This window comes from Colletotrichum tamarilloi (genome assembly GCF_030869305.1).
Source record: "Colletotrichum tamarilloi strain Tom-12 chromosome Unknown Scaffold_4.1, whole genome shotgun sequence".
Taxonomy (NCBI): Eukaryota; Fungi; Ascomycota; class Sordariomycetes; order Glomerellales; family Glomerellaceae; genus Colletotrichum; species Colletotrichum tamarilloi.
In genome coordinates this window covers 393823-411388 of record NW_026849387.1, presented here as the reverse complement: position 1 = coordinate 411388, position 17566 = coordinate 393823, and the positions used below count along the sequence as shown (strand labels likewise).

The 17566-nt window shown below is 36.6% G+C and overlaps 3 protein-coding genes across 3 annotated transcripts; 2 read left to right on the top strand and 1 right to left on the bottom strand.

Annotated features, from left to right (window-relative positions):
* Positions 1–9319: 9319 nt before the first annotated feature.
* On the top strand, positions 9320–10246 carry CTAM01_01778 (uncharacterized protein; the record flags this gene model as incomplete). Its single annotated transcript, XM_060517819.1, has 3 exons — positions 9320–9584; positions 9651–9872; positions 9924–10246. The coding sequence occupies 3 exons, from the start codon at positions 9320–9322 to the stop codon at positions 10244–10246; spliced, it is 810 nt and encodes a 269-aa protein (XP_060387353.1).
* Positions 10247–11840: 1594 nt separating this feature from the next.
* On the bottom strand, positions 11841–15740 carry CTAM01_01777 (glycosyltransferase family 28 domain-containing protein; the record flags this gene model as incomplete). The annotated part of the gene is made up of 1 exon (XM_060517818.1): positions 11841–15740. The coding sequence occupies one exon, from the start codon at positions 15738–15740 to the stop codon at positions 11841–11843; it is 3900 nt and encodes a 1299-aa protein (XP_060387352.1).
* A 1262-nt stretch (positions 15741–17002) lies between these two features.
* On the top strand, positions 17003–17347 carry CTAM01_01776 (uncharacterized protein; the record flags this gene model as incomplete). Its single annotated transcript, XM_060517817.1, has 1 exon — positions 17003–17347. One exon carries the CDS (start codon positions 17003–17005, stop codon positions 17345–17347), a length of 345 nt encoding a protein of 114 aa, XP_060387351.1.
* Positions 17348–17566: the final 219 nt, after the last annotated feature.

The following is a 17566-nucleotide window of genomic DNA, read 5'->3' as shown; positions in this document are numbered from 1 at the left end:
ACGGTAAGAATATAATATAAATAGCTATATAAATTATTTAGAAAAAGGGTATTTACTATATATAAATAATATATAGCATTTTATATAAAATAATACCCCTATTTATATTATAAAGCGGATAATAGAGTAGCTTATAGCCTATAGGATTTCCTACTTCGAATAGCCCCTATATTCGCTAGACCTTAACCTAATTAAGCATTACTAGTATATAATAAAGTCTAACCTACGTAAACTATACCTAAAAGTATTTATTTTAAAAAAAAATAAGTTAAATATAAAAGAGTTTAAGTAGTAATTAAGGGTAGCGTAAGAAGCTATATTATTAAAAAAGATTTTATTAATACCCTTATTATAGGGTAGTTAGTTTAAATTATAAGTTAACGAAGAGATTAATTAAACTATATAAATTTCTATATAAGTATAAAAAGGAGGTTCTAACTATAAGTTAAGCTAGCTATAATAATTATAAATAGGGCCCCTAATTAGCTCCTATATAATTAGCTATATACTATAATTAAATTAAACTTTTAATTTAATACTAACTTTTTTTTTTATTAATTTACTTATTATAATTAAAAATATAATTTAACTTTAAGTACGTTTATTAAGTCGTTTCTTTTTTCCCTTTTTTTTTACTCTTTTTATATAACCTATCCCTTTATTTATATATTAACTTTTTTATTATTTATAAATTACTCTAACCCCTTATTAAGTATTATTTTTATAAAAGTATTAGCGAGGTTATTATTATTATTAATTTAACAGATCTCGAGGATCTTATACTTTTTATATAATTACCTAAGGGCTATAATATTAATTATAAGCCTCTTTTTTTTTATTATTTTTAATTTAATAAAATATTTATATAATAAGTAGGAATTAATATAAATAACCGTTAGGATTAGTAAAAGATTAAGTTAATTAGTAATTTTTTTTAGTATTATTAAAATTATATAAGTAAGGTTAATACCGTTAACTATATTATAAACTTTTAATACTAATATATTTCTTATTATTTACTTATTTTTAGTTAATAAGTAATAGACTATATTATTATATATAATAAATTCGCTCTTACTTATACTCTTATTAACTAGGATAATAATATACTTTAATTATAAAATAAAGTTATTATTATTTATAAATAACTTATTAATAAAGACGTAGAGCTTATTAATAATAAAGTTAATTAGGTAGTAAATAAGGCCTCGATTAAGATTTATTTATTACTATTTAAGCTACTTATTAAGTACTTTAATATTTTATTTATTTAGCTCTATAACTTATACTATTTTAGTATAATTAAAAATTACTTTAAGCTAATATATACTTATAATATATACCCCTCGTATAAGCTTAGCTTTATATTATTTTTTAATATTAATTACGTTTAAATTAATAAGAGTAATTTTCTTATTTTACCCCTTTTATTAAAAAATAACGGTTTCCCCTTTAATTATAAAAATCCTATTATTAAATATTAATAAGTTATTTATTATAAAGACCTCTTTTAGCTTAGTTATAAAGCCCGCTTTTTAAAACTCTTTATCCTCTTTTTTTATAAAGTTAATATTAAATAGGCTTAATATATTATTAATTTATATTCTAACGATTTTAAATTAATTACTTTTATATTTAAAAATTAATAAATATAGGTCGTACGTCGATATAACTATTAATAATTAATTAATATAAAAATCGTAGTATATAGCTTACTAATAAGTACCCGATTTTATAAGCTTATATAGTAATTTAAGTACTTTAATAATCGTATTTTCTAAGTATTTACTAGCTATTTCTTTTAGTAAGTAGGCTAGGATTTTCTTTATAAGCCCTATAGCTAATTAAGTATAGGCCTAAGTAATATTACGGCTCTAAATCTCGTATCCCTTTTTTTATAGTAATACTATTAATACTATTATTAATTATTAACTATAGCGCTATATTATAAGTAATTAGGTAAATAGTATTACTTTTTTAATATTATTATACCCTTAAATTATATACCTAGATTTTTTATATAATTAAGTTATTCTTTTTCCCTTAATTTTATATACTATTTATAATTTAAATATATAGAAACTTTTATATTTCTTAGGGTTATAGAAAATAAATTAATAGACCCCTCGATCGTATAAAATATTTACTTTAATAAGATCTAATCCCTTATATAGCTTTTTAGTAGTTATAATAATACCTTCTTTATATAGTTTAATTACTAACTTAAAATTAGCTTTCTTTTTTACTATATAAAAAGTATTAAATACCTTATTATTAATAATAAATTACTACGTTAGGGCTTATTATTATAGTCTTTTATAATATTTTACTAATAATATTAGTACCTTTTTAATAATTTCCTCTCCCTCGTTATTTATTAATATTACTATAACGATTTTATTAAAAATAATTTCCTATGCCTTTACTACGGGTTATACTATTTCCCTTAGTTTTTTTTTTTTTTTATAAATTAAAAATTACTTTAATAAGATCTATATAATATAATCTTATTATTATAATTAATACTTTAAGTAACTAGTTACGATCTTTTATAACTATATAAAACCGCTCGTTAATAAAAATTAATTTATATAACCTAGCTTATTACTAAGTAATTTTATACTAAACTTATATATCTAAATTTAGGGGTATATTTAAATTAGCCCTTATATTAGGCTTATTATATATAGTAATTACCTTATTAACTTACTTTTTTATACTTATTTTATATAGTACTTATATTATTCTTTTAATTACTTAGGCTCGTTAGCTTATATTTAGTAATAATAACGAGGCTAAAGTCGTTTTTAAATATGCTCTAAATACTAATAGCGTTAGTATAAGCCTATTAAGCCCTATAGTATTATTATAGTACTTAAGTACTATCTAGAGGTATTTATTATTAGTAAAATTAGGATTCTCTTTTTTAATAATTTTAAATACCCTTTTTAGTTATTAGTGTGCCCTTTTTACTTTTCTAATATTATAATACGCTTTTATAAGTACGATTTTTAGCTATATACTATAGGTTATTATATTTTCTTTAAATTTTATTAATTTAAAACTCGTACTAATATTAGTTCTAATACTATTTAGCGGTCCTTAGTATATATTAATTTAGTTTTTTTATAGAGCTACTTATATTATTTTTATTTATAAATCCTAGAGGAATTACTTTATTTAAAATAATATAGCTTCGTTAATTATATATAAGACTAGTCAACTATTTAAATAGAAAATATTAATAACGATTTCTTAATTAAAATTAAGCTTATTACGTAATTTAAATTTAAATTTATATAGGCTCTACGTATTTATTTAGTATTAGTAGTATACTTTTATTAACTACTCTAGCGCCCCTATTTTAATATTATTATTATTTAATTACTTTAAGAGGCTATATAACTTTATAACTAATAAGTACCCAAATCTTTAATATAGTCGTTTAAGCTTATTTTTTATTAAGTAATTAATTAATTTTATATTATTAATAAGCTTTATAAACGTATACCCCTATTATTATTTAACTATTTTAAAATACTTATTACTAAAGATTTTATTCCTTGTATTATTAAAAATAATACTTAGTCGATTTATATTTTTTAAGTATAAGAAAAATAAGGTATTAATAAGTAAAATATAAAAAGTTATTATTCTAAAATACGTTTTTATTTTTACTATACCTAGGGTAACGATTTCTTTACTTAGGCTAAAGTTAATTTTTATAATACCCGCTATTAATAGATTAAATATTATTAATACGATTTTTTATAGCGCTTAGAATTACCCCTTTCTTCTTATTAACTATTATAATATTTTAGTATTTAGGATAATCCTATAGAAATTATCTAAGCCGTACTTTTCGTTTATATAAAATACTTATATAAGCTTAGTACTTAAGTAATCTAAGTAGTATAAAAAGGACCCCTCTAGCTACCCTTAGAATTTCTTAGTATTATTTTTTTTTTTAATATTAATAAAAATAAAATCTTTTCTTTAAATATTAAGAAAATAGAATTTTATATTATTAAATTCGTCTTTTTATTTATTTCTTAATTTATTATTTAAAGGACCTTTTCTTACTATTTATAAATAAAAATTTACTTATTAAGGGCTTTTACTACTTTTTATTCGTTTAGTTTCGTATATTTTTTAAAAACTAATAAAATAAAAAAAGAGTAGTTAATATTATCGATTTTATTATAATTTAATTTATTAATATAGGGGGCGAGATCTTTTTTATTTTTTAAACTTTTTATAAAAAGTAAATACTCTAAGCTGCTATTATAACTACTATTACTAAGTTCTATACCCCTAGATTTATTTTTATATATAATAAGGAATTAGCTAAATTAACAAGGGCTAGTTTTACTATTTACTACCCTCGACTTTTTATATTATTTATATAATTTAATATACTCCTCTTTAAAATAATTACTTAACTAATATTTATCCTTTTTATAAATAAAATATTATTTTTTTATTACCCTATTTACGAGTTAAATCTTTACTTATTTAACAAATTTAGGCTTCCTTATTAATAATTATTATACTTAGTTTTTTTAGTTTTTTTTATATATCTAGTTAACTTAATACTATTAATAAGGGCTATTATATACTTAGAAATAGGTTTAGTATAGTATTTTTATTTTAATATTAAAGCTAGATCTTAGCCTCGAGTAAAGCGTCTCGTAGTCTTTAAATACTTAATATAAGGTTATTTTTATTTTTAATATATACTAGATTATAATATAAAAATATTTAATTTTTTACTTATTAATCCCCTTATTTAGCTAAGTTTTTATTAGCTTATTAATTTAATTAATAAGCTTTTTAAGGATTTTTATTTATAATTTACCCTCTATTATTTTAGTTATAAATATAAAAAAAAATTACTCATAGCTTAAATAGGAGCTCTAGATTCTTATTATAAGTCTTAAAGTAGCTTTAAATTACGTTAATAATATTAAAAAAGTTATTTTAATTAAGATTATATACTACTTCGTAGTAATAATTAGAGGCTTTATTTACGAGTATAATATTAATTATTAAATAATACTAGTATTCTTTAATCCTAACTTTTTTATAATAGTTATAAAATATTATTAAAGTTTTTTATAAAACCTCGTACTTCTTTTTAAAATATAATTTCTTTTTTAAAAAGATTTTTTTAAAATCTATAAATTACTTTATATTTATTATTATATTTTTAGTATTTATATACGATCTTTATATTACTACGTATTATTAGTAATTTTAAGTCGTTTACTTTTTTTTTTATTAACTAATTAATACTAGATTTTATATAGTGGTTTTTTTTCCGGTTTTATAAGCGCAAAAGATCGACCTTAACAAAATTACGCTTTTAAAAGAAATTACATAATATAGTATACTTTTTAACTATATAATATACATAATATATCCTAAGCACGCGCTTAACGTAATATAATAATTTTAATATAAAAACCGCTATATAATTTGGGATAAGTAAGCTACCCTCTTTAGTAATAGTACTAACTAAAAAAGTTAACGGTAGAAGTCGGCCGTAATAGTTAGTTATAATAGTTAGCCATAATAGTTAAAAGCGGCCCTTAACTATAGAGGTTCTAAATTTTAATAATAACGTAAAGGTTTTTAAAAAAAGGGCTAAATAGGCTAATATTTACTATTTATACTAAAGCTTATAAAAATTCTTTTTATTTTTATCGTTTTTAATATTACCTAAAGCTACTCTCTATTTAAACTAAACAAATTTACTAAATAAATTTACTAAATAAACTTATTAATATATAAACTACTATCTAAATAGCTAGTTAGATAACTAGTTAAGAAGTTAGCTAGTTAAAATACTATCTCAATAAGAACCTTACTTAAAAATACTCGTTAATAAGTTTACCCCTCTCGGGCTAGGCACCCTCTTTAGCTAGCTCGACACTATAGCTATTATAATTAACGTAAGTATATTTAAAAAGTAGTAAAATACTTTTTAGTAATATAAAATTTAGCTAAGTAATAATATAAATACCGTAAATAGCTAGGCTAATATAGACGTTAAAATCCGGTATATTAATACTAGTTTAGAAATTATATTTTACGGAGCTAAAAATCCCTTTAATACGGGCTATATTATAAATATAAAGGAATATATAAGGGGCCCCCTAATCCTTAATAAAAAGGAGTATATAATATAGGATCTAGCTACTTATACGGGCTAGTACTAAGAAGTCTTATATATATTAGAGTAGGTATAGCTCGCTCTCTAAATAGCTAGAACTTAAAAAATTATAAGGGAAGGTCGGGAGCTATTTTAATTAGTAATTAGGTATAGAGCGAAATATACTTAGTTTTCCCTAATACGTAATATATAGTACGGCCCTAGTAAATTACTCCGTCGGGGGGAATACTAAATTTTATATTAATAATAATAATAAATTATAAATTAAAATAAGTAGAATTATTAATTATTATATTTCTAATATTATATTTTACCTCTATATATCCTTTTATAATAATAAATTACTATTAGTAATTATAAAAAGAAAATCTAAGTTATTTACCTTTTTTTTAAATTTATTAAAGCGATTATATACTTTATTAACTTATACCTAGTTCTATAATACGAATTCCTTTTTTATAATTATTATTATTAAGATTTTATATAGTTTTTATAATTATAATTACGTTAGTAATACCTCTTACTTATAGAGGAATTTATTAACTACTTTTATAATTCCTAGGCTTACGCTCGTAAACTATTCGTTTAGTTAGTAATTAAAGTCGTTTATAATTTTATAAAATAGGGGTTACCCCTATAGCCCCTTTTTTTTATAAACCTTAGTTAAATAGATTAATATTATATTAATTTACTCGTTATTAGGCTAATTTACGATCTTATATATCTACGTCCCTTAATAATTTAAGTTAATATTTATTTATTTATAAAGGATTAGTATTCTATTTAAAATTAAGTTTCGTTCTTTTCTCCTTTACCTTAACTTACTAAGGGTCGTACTCTAGCTTATACTTATATTAGTAATTATTAATATATTTAATTTTAATAAAAATATATCTAATTTACGTACTAATTATAATAAATTCATACTTTTATTACTTAACGAATTTATTAAAATTTAAATAATTCTTACTTCTTTTTACTACCTCACTACTACTCTCGTTTTTACTATTTCTAATAATTATTACTACTTTTTTAAATTACTAGCTATTATACTTACTAAGATCCTCTTTTTTATTTAATATAAAAAAGTAAGTTTTAATAGTTTTTTTTTTTAATAATAGTAGTAAACGTTTATATTATTATAAGAAAATATAAGAATTAATCTCGGGATTTTTATTAATTATTAATTTTTATTATTTTATATATTTCTAACTTCTTAAGCCTCGTATTTTTTATAATTTTTAAATTTTTTTTTTTTAACTTACCTTTTTTAGGGTAGTATTTTAAAAGAATAGTTAGAAATAAATATTAAATAGCTTATAGAAGAGCCGGATAGGCTATTAGGAGCTAAATAAGTAGTTAGGTATAGTTAGTAAAATTAAGCCCTCTTTTTTATAAAATCGAGGATTTAAAAGATTTATTAAAAATACTTACTATTTCGTTACTCATATTAAATAGGGTTAATTACTTTAAAAAATTTTTTTTTAGCTATTTCTTAGTACCTTATTTTATATTTTTTAAGTAGTTTTTTTTATAGCTTAATTATTATTAGGTAATTATTATTTATTAATAATTCCTTTTATTATTTAGTTAATTTTTTAAAATTAGTAATTTTATACTAAGAACTAGTATAAAAAAGAAGTTTTTTAATAGCCCTTTAAAGGATTTTTTTTTCCTCTTAGATCCTTATTTTTTTAATTTTTTTTTAAGCTAATTATAATTTTAATAAGAGGTCGTAAGATTATTTTAGGGTAATTACCTTTTTTTTAAATTAATTTTTAAAATTTATAATACTTTTAACTTAATATTATTAGGACTTTTAAATCCCCTCTTCTTTTATAAAACCGTCCCTTATATTATATTTTAAAATAATACTTAGAGAGTAGTTAAGGGAACTATATAAAGGTTATTTAGATTATAAGTTTATAATTATATTTATAAAATCCTCGTAATAATAGACTTTTTTATATACTATAAATCTCTTAGTTTTATAATTCTTATAAAGTTACTTTTATTATTAAATAAAAATATTTATATTTAGAAATCTTTTTTTTTAACTACGTAGTACTTTTTTATATTATATTATTAAGCTCGTTCGTTATATTAATTAATTAGGAAAATAGTTATTATATAAGTATTTTTTTTTACTAATTTAACTAGTTAATTTTTAATTATAGGCTAGTTATAAAAAAGTTATTTAATAAAAAAGTTATTTAAAATAATAATAAAAAACTAGTTATTTAAGTAGTTTTATTAATTAACGTAGTTTAATATAATAAACGTCGACCTTTTATAAGTAATAAAGGGCTATAATTACTTAATTCCGTATAATATTTAAAAATTATCTTTTTTTTTATTTATTTTTATAAAATTAATTAATACGAATTTCTTATCCTATATAGTATTAAAAAGTTATTTTTTTTATATAGCGAAATACTTTACTAATTTATAATAATAGAATTTAATTATTAATTAGTATTAGTATTTTTATTATAAAATAGTTAGTTTAAACTATAAGTTAATAAAGAAATTAATTAAATTATATAAATTTTTATATAGGTATAAAAAGGAGGTTCTAACTATAGGTTAGGCTAGTTATAATAATTGTAAATAGGGTCCTTAATTGGCCCCTGCGTAGTTGGCCGTATGCTGTGGTTGAATTGGATTTCTAATCCGATAGATTCGGAGTCTAATTAACTCCCTACTGCGCCAACTTACGGCAGTAATTTAGGCACGTAGTTAGTATACACGATACTAAACAGCGAACTCAGGGCTTTCTTTTATATATACTTTCGCCATACAAATCAAAAAATTAACAGTTCTGCGGCCAGTCGAAGTATAGTGGTGAAAATGCAGGAGGTTAGGTAATTGGGGACAATGGTGGGGTGTACACGAACTTTTGACACCCCACTGTAGGCATCACTCAAGTAAGGTAACCACCTGCCTTGTAATGAATTCAATTGAAGCTCCAGAGCCTCGACTCCTGGTTGGCCAAGGTAGATTGCAGAGTGGGTCCCCTGGGCCCAACTCGCACTTCTCTCTCTGGTGACATTATCGATCTTGTGGTTTCCTCTCCCTCTTGCCCTTTGTCTCGTAAACAAACAACTTTTTTTTTAGAACGCCACATATGAAAACGAAGCAACAATGGTCAATCTGACCGAACTTCCGCCGCCTGCCGCCGAGGCACGCGAAGAGAGAGATGAGAAACCGGTAGACGCCGCGACCCCCGAGGAGGAGAAACCCTCCACTGCCGCCGCCGATGCCGCCACCGAGGAGCCTGAGATGGCTGAGAAGTTACCCGAGGAAGAGAAGCTTCCTGCTGCCGAGCAAAACACTCAGTCATCCACGCGCTTGTTTCCTGTGGGAAACCTCGAGCGCATGATAGACGACTGGTTCTCAGCAGGCCACGGTGAGACCCCCTTGAGGGACCTCCTCCCTGCACGGTTTTCAGCCACTCCCAGCAAGGCCTAGGCAGACTCGGATAGCGAAGAGGAAGAAGAAGAGTTCGCCTCCCTAGGGGAGCTGGTCCTCTTCCACGTCGTCAAGTGCAGGCCCGAGTTAGACGTGAATGGCCTGGAGACCATGTATACAGAATGTCTCATCGCTGGATTCGTCTACCTAATGGCAAGTAACGAGCAAGACGTGAGCTACGGGGTCTCGAGATGGCTCGCGATGAGAGCGATGTGGCGAAGTCTTGGTAAGTTTGGCGCCTTTGCATTTGAGAGAATCAACTAATGGTTTCGTGTAGGTGCTCCTGGTATCTGGCCCAAGTCGAAGGGTATGCCGGAGATCACCCGCAAGCCATATGCTTGTCGCTACGCGGTCTTTAAGGAGTCGAAGATTCTAGAGGAGGATGCCTCGAAGCAAAACAATACTTCGGGACTCGCTAGCAGTCACGGGGCAGACACCAAGAAGCCCGCCGCCTCTGCCCCGACACGCCAGCAGCAGCCGTCAGGATATCAATTTCCAAGTCGCAAAGCGACAGGCAGATCTGCGTCCAGCGTCAACCGCTCCTCGACCTACCCCGCCCCTCGGCGCCCCACCACGAGGATGGAGGTCATGTTTATATGACAGCGTCACCTCTTGACTAGCAATTACACATCTACTACATGTTTCTTCCTACCTACCCCCTCGTTACAATATCCTCAGATGGGCGGCGCCAAAGCGAGGCTCTTGGAAGCATTGGCGCGAGGGGATTCTTTCCGCGAAGTGTCACTACTATTCCCCGGTATAGTCAAAGACCTCGAAGACGCAAAGATGCCCAGGGCCCCGATTGCCACGATCCCCCAGCTTCAAAGAGACTGTGATAAAGATTAGATTACGTCGGAGCTGCTCCAGGCTATTCCACGACACCTCTTGACGTATAAAGGACGGCTGCGTTTGACTACGAGAATCAGCAACATTGGTATGATTAATGCACGACAGACCCGGGAGTCTACGTCATAGCCATTAGCGTCAAAGATCGTAGTGGAAAGTTTCTAAGCTAGATTGAGTACTAAGCGGTGATCGCTTCTCTCCGGACCTATTCGAAGACCTACGAGGCACTTTAGCTTAGCGGCAGTCAGTCGCAAGGAGATATTATAGTCGCTTGCGCAATAGACGGAATGTTTAGTAGCCGTACCGTAATAAGAAAATTCACGAGAGTATAATAAGACCCAGTTCGTCCCGTTCCAAGCACAGGGAGACATTTTACGGGACTCTATCAACCGCCTTGTTTAGAAACAGGGGCCGTATCCAGGACTAGCCGGCACAAAGGTGTATCAACATCAGATCCCACTCTATATTAGATGCTTGTTCGAGATAATAGTACGGTTAAGTATAATAAATATAGCTAACAGGTACTAGGAAGCATGATTCTATTAAGGTCGATCTTGCCTTAATTATTCTCAAGAAAGATATTTATAAGAGTAACATAAATTATAGCGTTCTGATTTACTAGCCCTCTAAATTTTTAATAATTATATTTAAATAAATATCACAAAATAAAAAATACCTTATAAGAATATATTATAAAGGCATATTGTACGGGCATATTGTATGGGTATATTATAACCCTGTATTATGACCCCGCGATGCAGACGCCTGTTACTATGGACCTGGGTCATATATGAGGAAGGCGCCTTGGGAAGAAGTAATTCGTACCTACCTCAGACTCCGGGGTCCATCGTACAAGGAATGCACATTCCTCCACTACCTCGTCTTAAGCATTTACCGAGCAACGACAGCAGGATCTGGTACGACGGGGGAAAATAGGGCCATCGGATAACACCCTATATAGGTATGCTGAACATCGCGCGGTTCGACACGTTGCCAATCCTCTATGCATTGGCCCTCCTCCTAGACCATGTTTGCGTCTTCGCCTTCTGGTACACAAAAGACCCGTAGGTTACGTACAAGCCATGCTCACAAACGCATCGGAACCTCTTCTTGGATATCAAGTTTGATTAGAAAACTACTCGCTACTCCTACACAGGAATACCAAGAAAAAGGGGGTGGGGGTATAAGTCAGAAAAAGTATCTAAAAAGGAGTCCCAAAGCCAAACAACGCATGTGCCGAACATGCCTGGGCGCTGGGGGTTAGTCTGTCTGTCTGATTTGGAAATCTCTCTCCTCACCCACTCGGAAAACAAACGAAACGCCGTACGGACGATAGCCTCCCAAACTCCTAAACCTGAGCCGACCTCGCGCGATCAACGCTGGGCCGGCGATGCCCGTCCTCCTCTGACTGCGTCTTATGCTCTACTCCAGCCGTGCCATTAACCTGGGCTCCGTCCTTAGACTTGGTCTCAGAAGCCTTCGCTCTGTCTTGTGCGTCTTCCGCGGCAGCCTTGTCTTTGGCATCCGCGCGGTCTGCCGCCTCGGCTCGTGCTTCCCCTTCCTCGTTCTCCGCGATATCATTTCTCCTCTTAGACGAGTTCTTGTCCGAGCCCTCCGAGTTCTCCTGATCCTCAGCAGACTTGCGCGCCCGCGCGGTTTCGGTCGACCGCCTCGTATCAACACTATGTCTAGTCGCAGGACTCTTCAACTTCTCATCCGCCTTGCGAAGCTCCTTTTCCGTGCCGACGACAGTGCTTATATCCTCACCCTTTTTGATCGCCTGTAGGGTGCGGTCGGCAATGTCGACGCTCTCAAAGGCTGCGTGATTGACTCGTTGCTTCTTGTGCGAGAAGACTCCCTTGATGCCTTGCTTCTTCTCGGCCTCGAGGGTCTCCAGGAGTTCGCGAATAGTATACCAACCAGTGACTACGTCCTTGTCAGTTTGCTTCTTTGAATCGCCTGGGAGGTTCCGTCTTTCGCGTTGGCCCTGTACAAGACGGGCCCGACGGACGACTCGATCCGGCTGTTTCTTCCGTTCGACTTGCTTGGCGATGCCCTTCAGAGTGTAGCCAACGGGACTAATAATGGCGCTGAGATCCTTGAGTACGAATCCCGTGAGACCCATGCCTGTTCCCTTGACGAATCCCTTGACGCCCTCCTTCTTGGCACCCCGGACGGGTAGGCGAACGAGGCCGGTCGTGCCGTCGTAGATGCCGTAAGCGAATTCCTTGCCGGCCGCCTTCAATCCAGAGCTGATGCCGGTAACACGTGGTGGGCGTCGAACGGTATCGTCACCGTAAAGCCGAGGAGCGTTGTGGAATCCCTGAGCGATGGCCATGGATAGGTCTACCGGTGCCCTCGCCAGGGCCTGTGCCGATTTGCCCACGCCCTCGCCGACCTCATTGGCGTAGTCTCCGACGGCGTCGTCGACGGTAGTTCCAGTATCGATCGATGACATGGTATCGCGACGTTCTTGCGCACCCGGTCTAGCAGAAGAAGCGTTTCCGTTGGCGTGGGATTGCTCTCCCTGGCTCTTGTTCTTGCCGTCTTCCTTATCTGCTTTGTTGTCCTCGGCTTTTCCTTCATCTTTCTTCTGCGCTTTGCTGTCGTCCCCGCCCTTTGCTTTCGCCTTGTCGCCCTCCTTCTTGGAATTGTCCTCGTCACCCTCCTGCGGTTGCAGCGCGCCATTGCTGTTGGTCGCGGCCTTCCGTTCCTTGGCACTCGTGCGCTTATCTCGGAGGGCCCTCAACTTCTTCTTCTTATCCTTCTTCTCTTTGCGCTTATGTGACGTCTTGGCAATCCTGTAGGGAACACTGCCGATGCCACCAAAAACGTTGCCCATCGTGCCGGCGAGAGAGCCCGCGATACCGGTCACCGGTTCTCCAGGGCCCTCGAAGTCGTTCCATTCCGTGTGCCGCAGCAGTCTTAGCCTCTTCCACGAAAGTTGTCCTTCCTCGACAATGATGTCGGCGGCGAGGGCGCTGAGCTTGACATTGGTGTTCTTCAGTGTCCAGACTGCCGGTCGGTCACGCAGAATGGAGCAGCGCATCGAATTCATGCCTCCTAGAGTTAGGTGGTGGTGGAATGACCGCACAGCATTCTTGGCGCCATCGCCTTCCAATTCAATGTCTTTGGCGACCTTAGCGGCCGCTTCTTTCGCCTCGTCCGTAAGGCAGTACTTGATGCCCTCGGCGAGCTTCTCGGCGTCCAATTGCTTGTAGGGTACAGCCTCGGGTCCGGCTTTGCTTGTTGCGAGGATGCTTCCCCAGAAATGCTGGTCGCCGAAGAAAGGCACAATCATGGTAGGCAGACCACACTTGAGAGCGATTGCGGTGGTTCCAGCTCCGCCGTGGATGACGCAAGCTTTAACTCGGGGGAAAAGCCAGTCGTGAGGCGTGTTCTCCAGCATGAAAATGTTATCGGGGACGTCCATCTCGTCACCTCCCAAGCCGCCCCAGCCCTTTGACACGAGCGCGCGAACCCCGGCAAGTTCAACAGCCTCGAAGATCATCTGGGTAAAACGATCCGCATCATCGACGACAATCGAGCCGAAACCAATGTAGATAGGCGGTTCCCCAGCATCCAAAAACTTCTCCAGTTCGCTTGGTGGCTCAAATGTCGAAGCCAAGTCGAGGAAGACGAATCCAGAAACGTCAATCTCTTCACCCCAATCTTGAGGCTTAGGGACGAGGCCAGGACTCCAAAGGTAGGTGAAGGGCACGTGCAGGCGATAGGTCGCTCCCGGAGCCCAAAGTGTCGAGACGGCATCCAATCCCAGGGTCTTGACGCGGAAGTCATTGACCAAATCGCCCAAACCCTGCCATACCATCATCTCGACCAGGGGGTATGAGATGAAGTTGGTGTACCCGGGATCCACATTGGATTTCTTGATGCTGGCCAGGGGGTGAGGGAAGGCCTGTGTCGGAGTGTAGGGGAATGTGAACATGAGATGCAAGGGGATGCCGAGGGCCTCTGCGCAGTGAATGTGGGCAAAGCTCGGGGGGTTGGCAATAATTGCGTCAGCGATGAAGGGGTCCTTTTCACCCATCATCTTGAGGTTGTGGACATCCTTCTCGTCGTCGGTGGCGTTGATGCAAGCTCTCCAGAAACCGTCAAACATCTCCGCCATGGCTGATCGTCGACGTCCAATGTCTCCGGCCTTGACAGCATCCAGAGTCGGAATCATGCCCGGGTTCTTGACCATGAAGGCCATCAGCTCGGAGGGGTCGCCGCCGACCGAGAAGAACTCCAGACCGGAGTCCTTTTCGACGAACTCGCGGAAGGCGGGGTGCGTCGCAATACGGACGCGATGTCCATAGTCCTCTTTGAGTATCTTGCCAATCTTGAGAAAAGGCTGCGCGTCACCGCGGGAGCCAATGACCATGATGACAATATTCAAGCGCGGCTTCGGCTCGCGGTCGGCCGTGGCCGTGGTAGCGGAGGAGAGACGTGACACGGACGGACGCTGCGCATTCTCGCCCTGGTCCTCACCTTCGGGAACGGGCACCACCTTCTTGACGGCCTGTCCTAACGCCTTGGCCAAGTAGCCGGTATTGGCCGTCTCCTTGACCGAGATGCGCAGACGACCGTCCTTCTTCACCTTGCCCTTGGTGTTGTAATTGTCATTGCCGACGTGGAAGCGGCGGTAGCGCTCGGCAATCTCCTTTTGCCGCCTCGCATTGGCTTTATCTTGTGCCTTTTTCCTTTCGGCCGGGGTTTTGCTGTCTTGGGCGTTCTCGTCATCGGAGGAGTCGCTGGAGCTCGAACTCGAGCTCGAACCTCCTCTGTCGGCCTCCCAGAGTGCCCTATCGAGGTACGATGTTCCGGATCGCTTGGGGACGTTCCGCCGTGTCGCGCTGCTCTGGCCAGCTTTTCGTGCAGGCGCCTCGGTCCTCCACTTCTTGTCTATGGGAGGGCGTTCTTGGGTGTTCGACGTTCCGGGAACCTCGAGGTGGTCAGGGCCGTTTGGGGCCGACTCGGTCTTTGTGGCCCTTACATCCTTTGGTGGTATTTCGGGAACTGTAGGCGCGGTCGTGGATTGCGGTGATCGAGCGTTCGGCGAGTCGACCTCGGGTGGTACAAAGGACGGGTAGACAATGTTCCTGTTCTCGTCTCGCACAACACCAATGTGTCTTCCATCGCGATCAATTTCGTCAATGTGAAGCTGCTCGGGAGGAGGGGTCGCTGTCGCCTCGGACTCGGTCGCGGTGCCCAAGGCCAGTTGTGCCGCGGCGGTTGGATGCGCCATGATGGCGTCGGGTTGGCGTGTGGTGGTGTCAGGTCTGCTCTTGAATTGAGTTTCGTCTCTGACGGTGGTGCGGAAGGGGGAGGAGGGGAGTTGCGGTTATGGAAAGGAAGTTGAGATCGATTGTGAGAAATTTGGTGTTTAGCTCAGGGCTGACATCCCAATGTGGACATTAAGGTAGGTAGGTAGAGATACGTTTTGAAAATAGCGTGGCTAAAGAGGTCTTAGGGGCGAAGTTGGTCTTGGTGCGCAAGTCGCGTCACTTGTTCTTGGCTGGGTTGTCACGCAGAGGTTGACGTCCGGAGCAATGAAGGAGACTAAGGACCTCGAACTCCGCAAGCTAAAAAGGCGAAAGGGACGGACGGGAAGCATAAAGAATGCCGATACCACCCTCTTCATCGGCCGATCTGTTTGGTTCCGGGAATAATAAGGTACAGCAGAAAGACTTGTCCGGCCCACGGAAAGTTTCACGCGAAAATCAAGCTTGCGAGCTTTGCGGAGGAGGAGCACAGGAAGGAGGGCGCCTGGACGTGGCTGCGGCTTGCGCTCTGGGACCTGAAGCCGAACTGGTTCTTGCTTTGCTGTTTCCAAAGCTGTCCATCTGCAGCAAATAACAGTGCAGTAGTGCAAGCATCAGGAGCAGCACAGAGCTGGAATTTCATTTCCAACCACCCCCTGGTCGAAAATGACATCACTTCCCGAAGGTGACGCTAAGGCGGTTATCTGCAAGGGTGCGCCCCTGCCGATGAGGTAGCTTCCTGGTCTGTGCGACGGAATGACATTGGCTGGGCCGGGCTGGCCCGTGCCAAACCGCTCAGAGGGCAATCTACGATGGTCACGTCCGGAGACTCTCCCCCGGTGGCTCGTTCGCATTAAACCGCCACAATCCCGTCCCGAGTGCCTCAGTTCAGGTTTTTCTTACAATTTGGGTAATCGGCGTTACCTCCTTGACAACATATTGCTTTTATTTCAATCGAATTACGTTGGCGATCTATGGTGAGACAAGTAAAGTACAGCATGACGGAAGGTACGCAAACCGGCCCCCCTCAACCGAGATGAGATGGTGAGACTGCGTTAGGATTTGCCAGCTGTTTCCTACATGAAGCCAAATTGGGCTCGAGCCCCTTGGACCGCTGCGTCCTCCAAACATGTACATCTGGAGATCTGATTGCACATGAGCTAAGCCACTGGCGCCACACTTGTGCTTCGGATGTATTACCTCGAGCTCTCCTGGTCCAATAGATCGAGGATCTACACCAAGATCGATGGTGCACAGCCACGAATCACTCGCCACAGTCCGCGTCTACCTGACGGCATTTGACAACCGTGACAACGTTCGCAACGTCCTCATCCCCAGAACGTCCAAGTTGGCCGTGGATCGTCAGAGCAGGCGTTTAGAACCATGCGGCTTTCGGGTCAAATATGACGGGCTTCTAGACATTCGCCCTTCCGCACTGACGCCGTCGACGCCATCTTCCGCTCATGAACAGCGTGAGTCCGCAACGGATAAGACGACACGTGAGGTGGCCTGTAGTGGAATGCATTCCATGCATTGTAGTGCGAGTTCGGTGACGGGTGGTCTCTCGCACTTCACCGCGGCCCGCTCCTAGGCTCTGATCTTTCCTCTGATGAACTCTGACGAAGAGACGCCACAAAACACCACGCTCAGCTAGCAGCATATTTAGGAGAAAATTTTGTTTTAAATTCATACAGCTGCTCGTTGCTCAGCAGCCAAGGTAATTCGTAACTCATAAGAGACTCCGCCATGAACCTACTCCCGAAAATGCAAAGCCCATACCACAGAGCATCTCGGCTTACCCGCGCCGGGG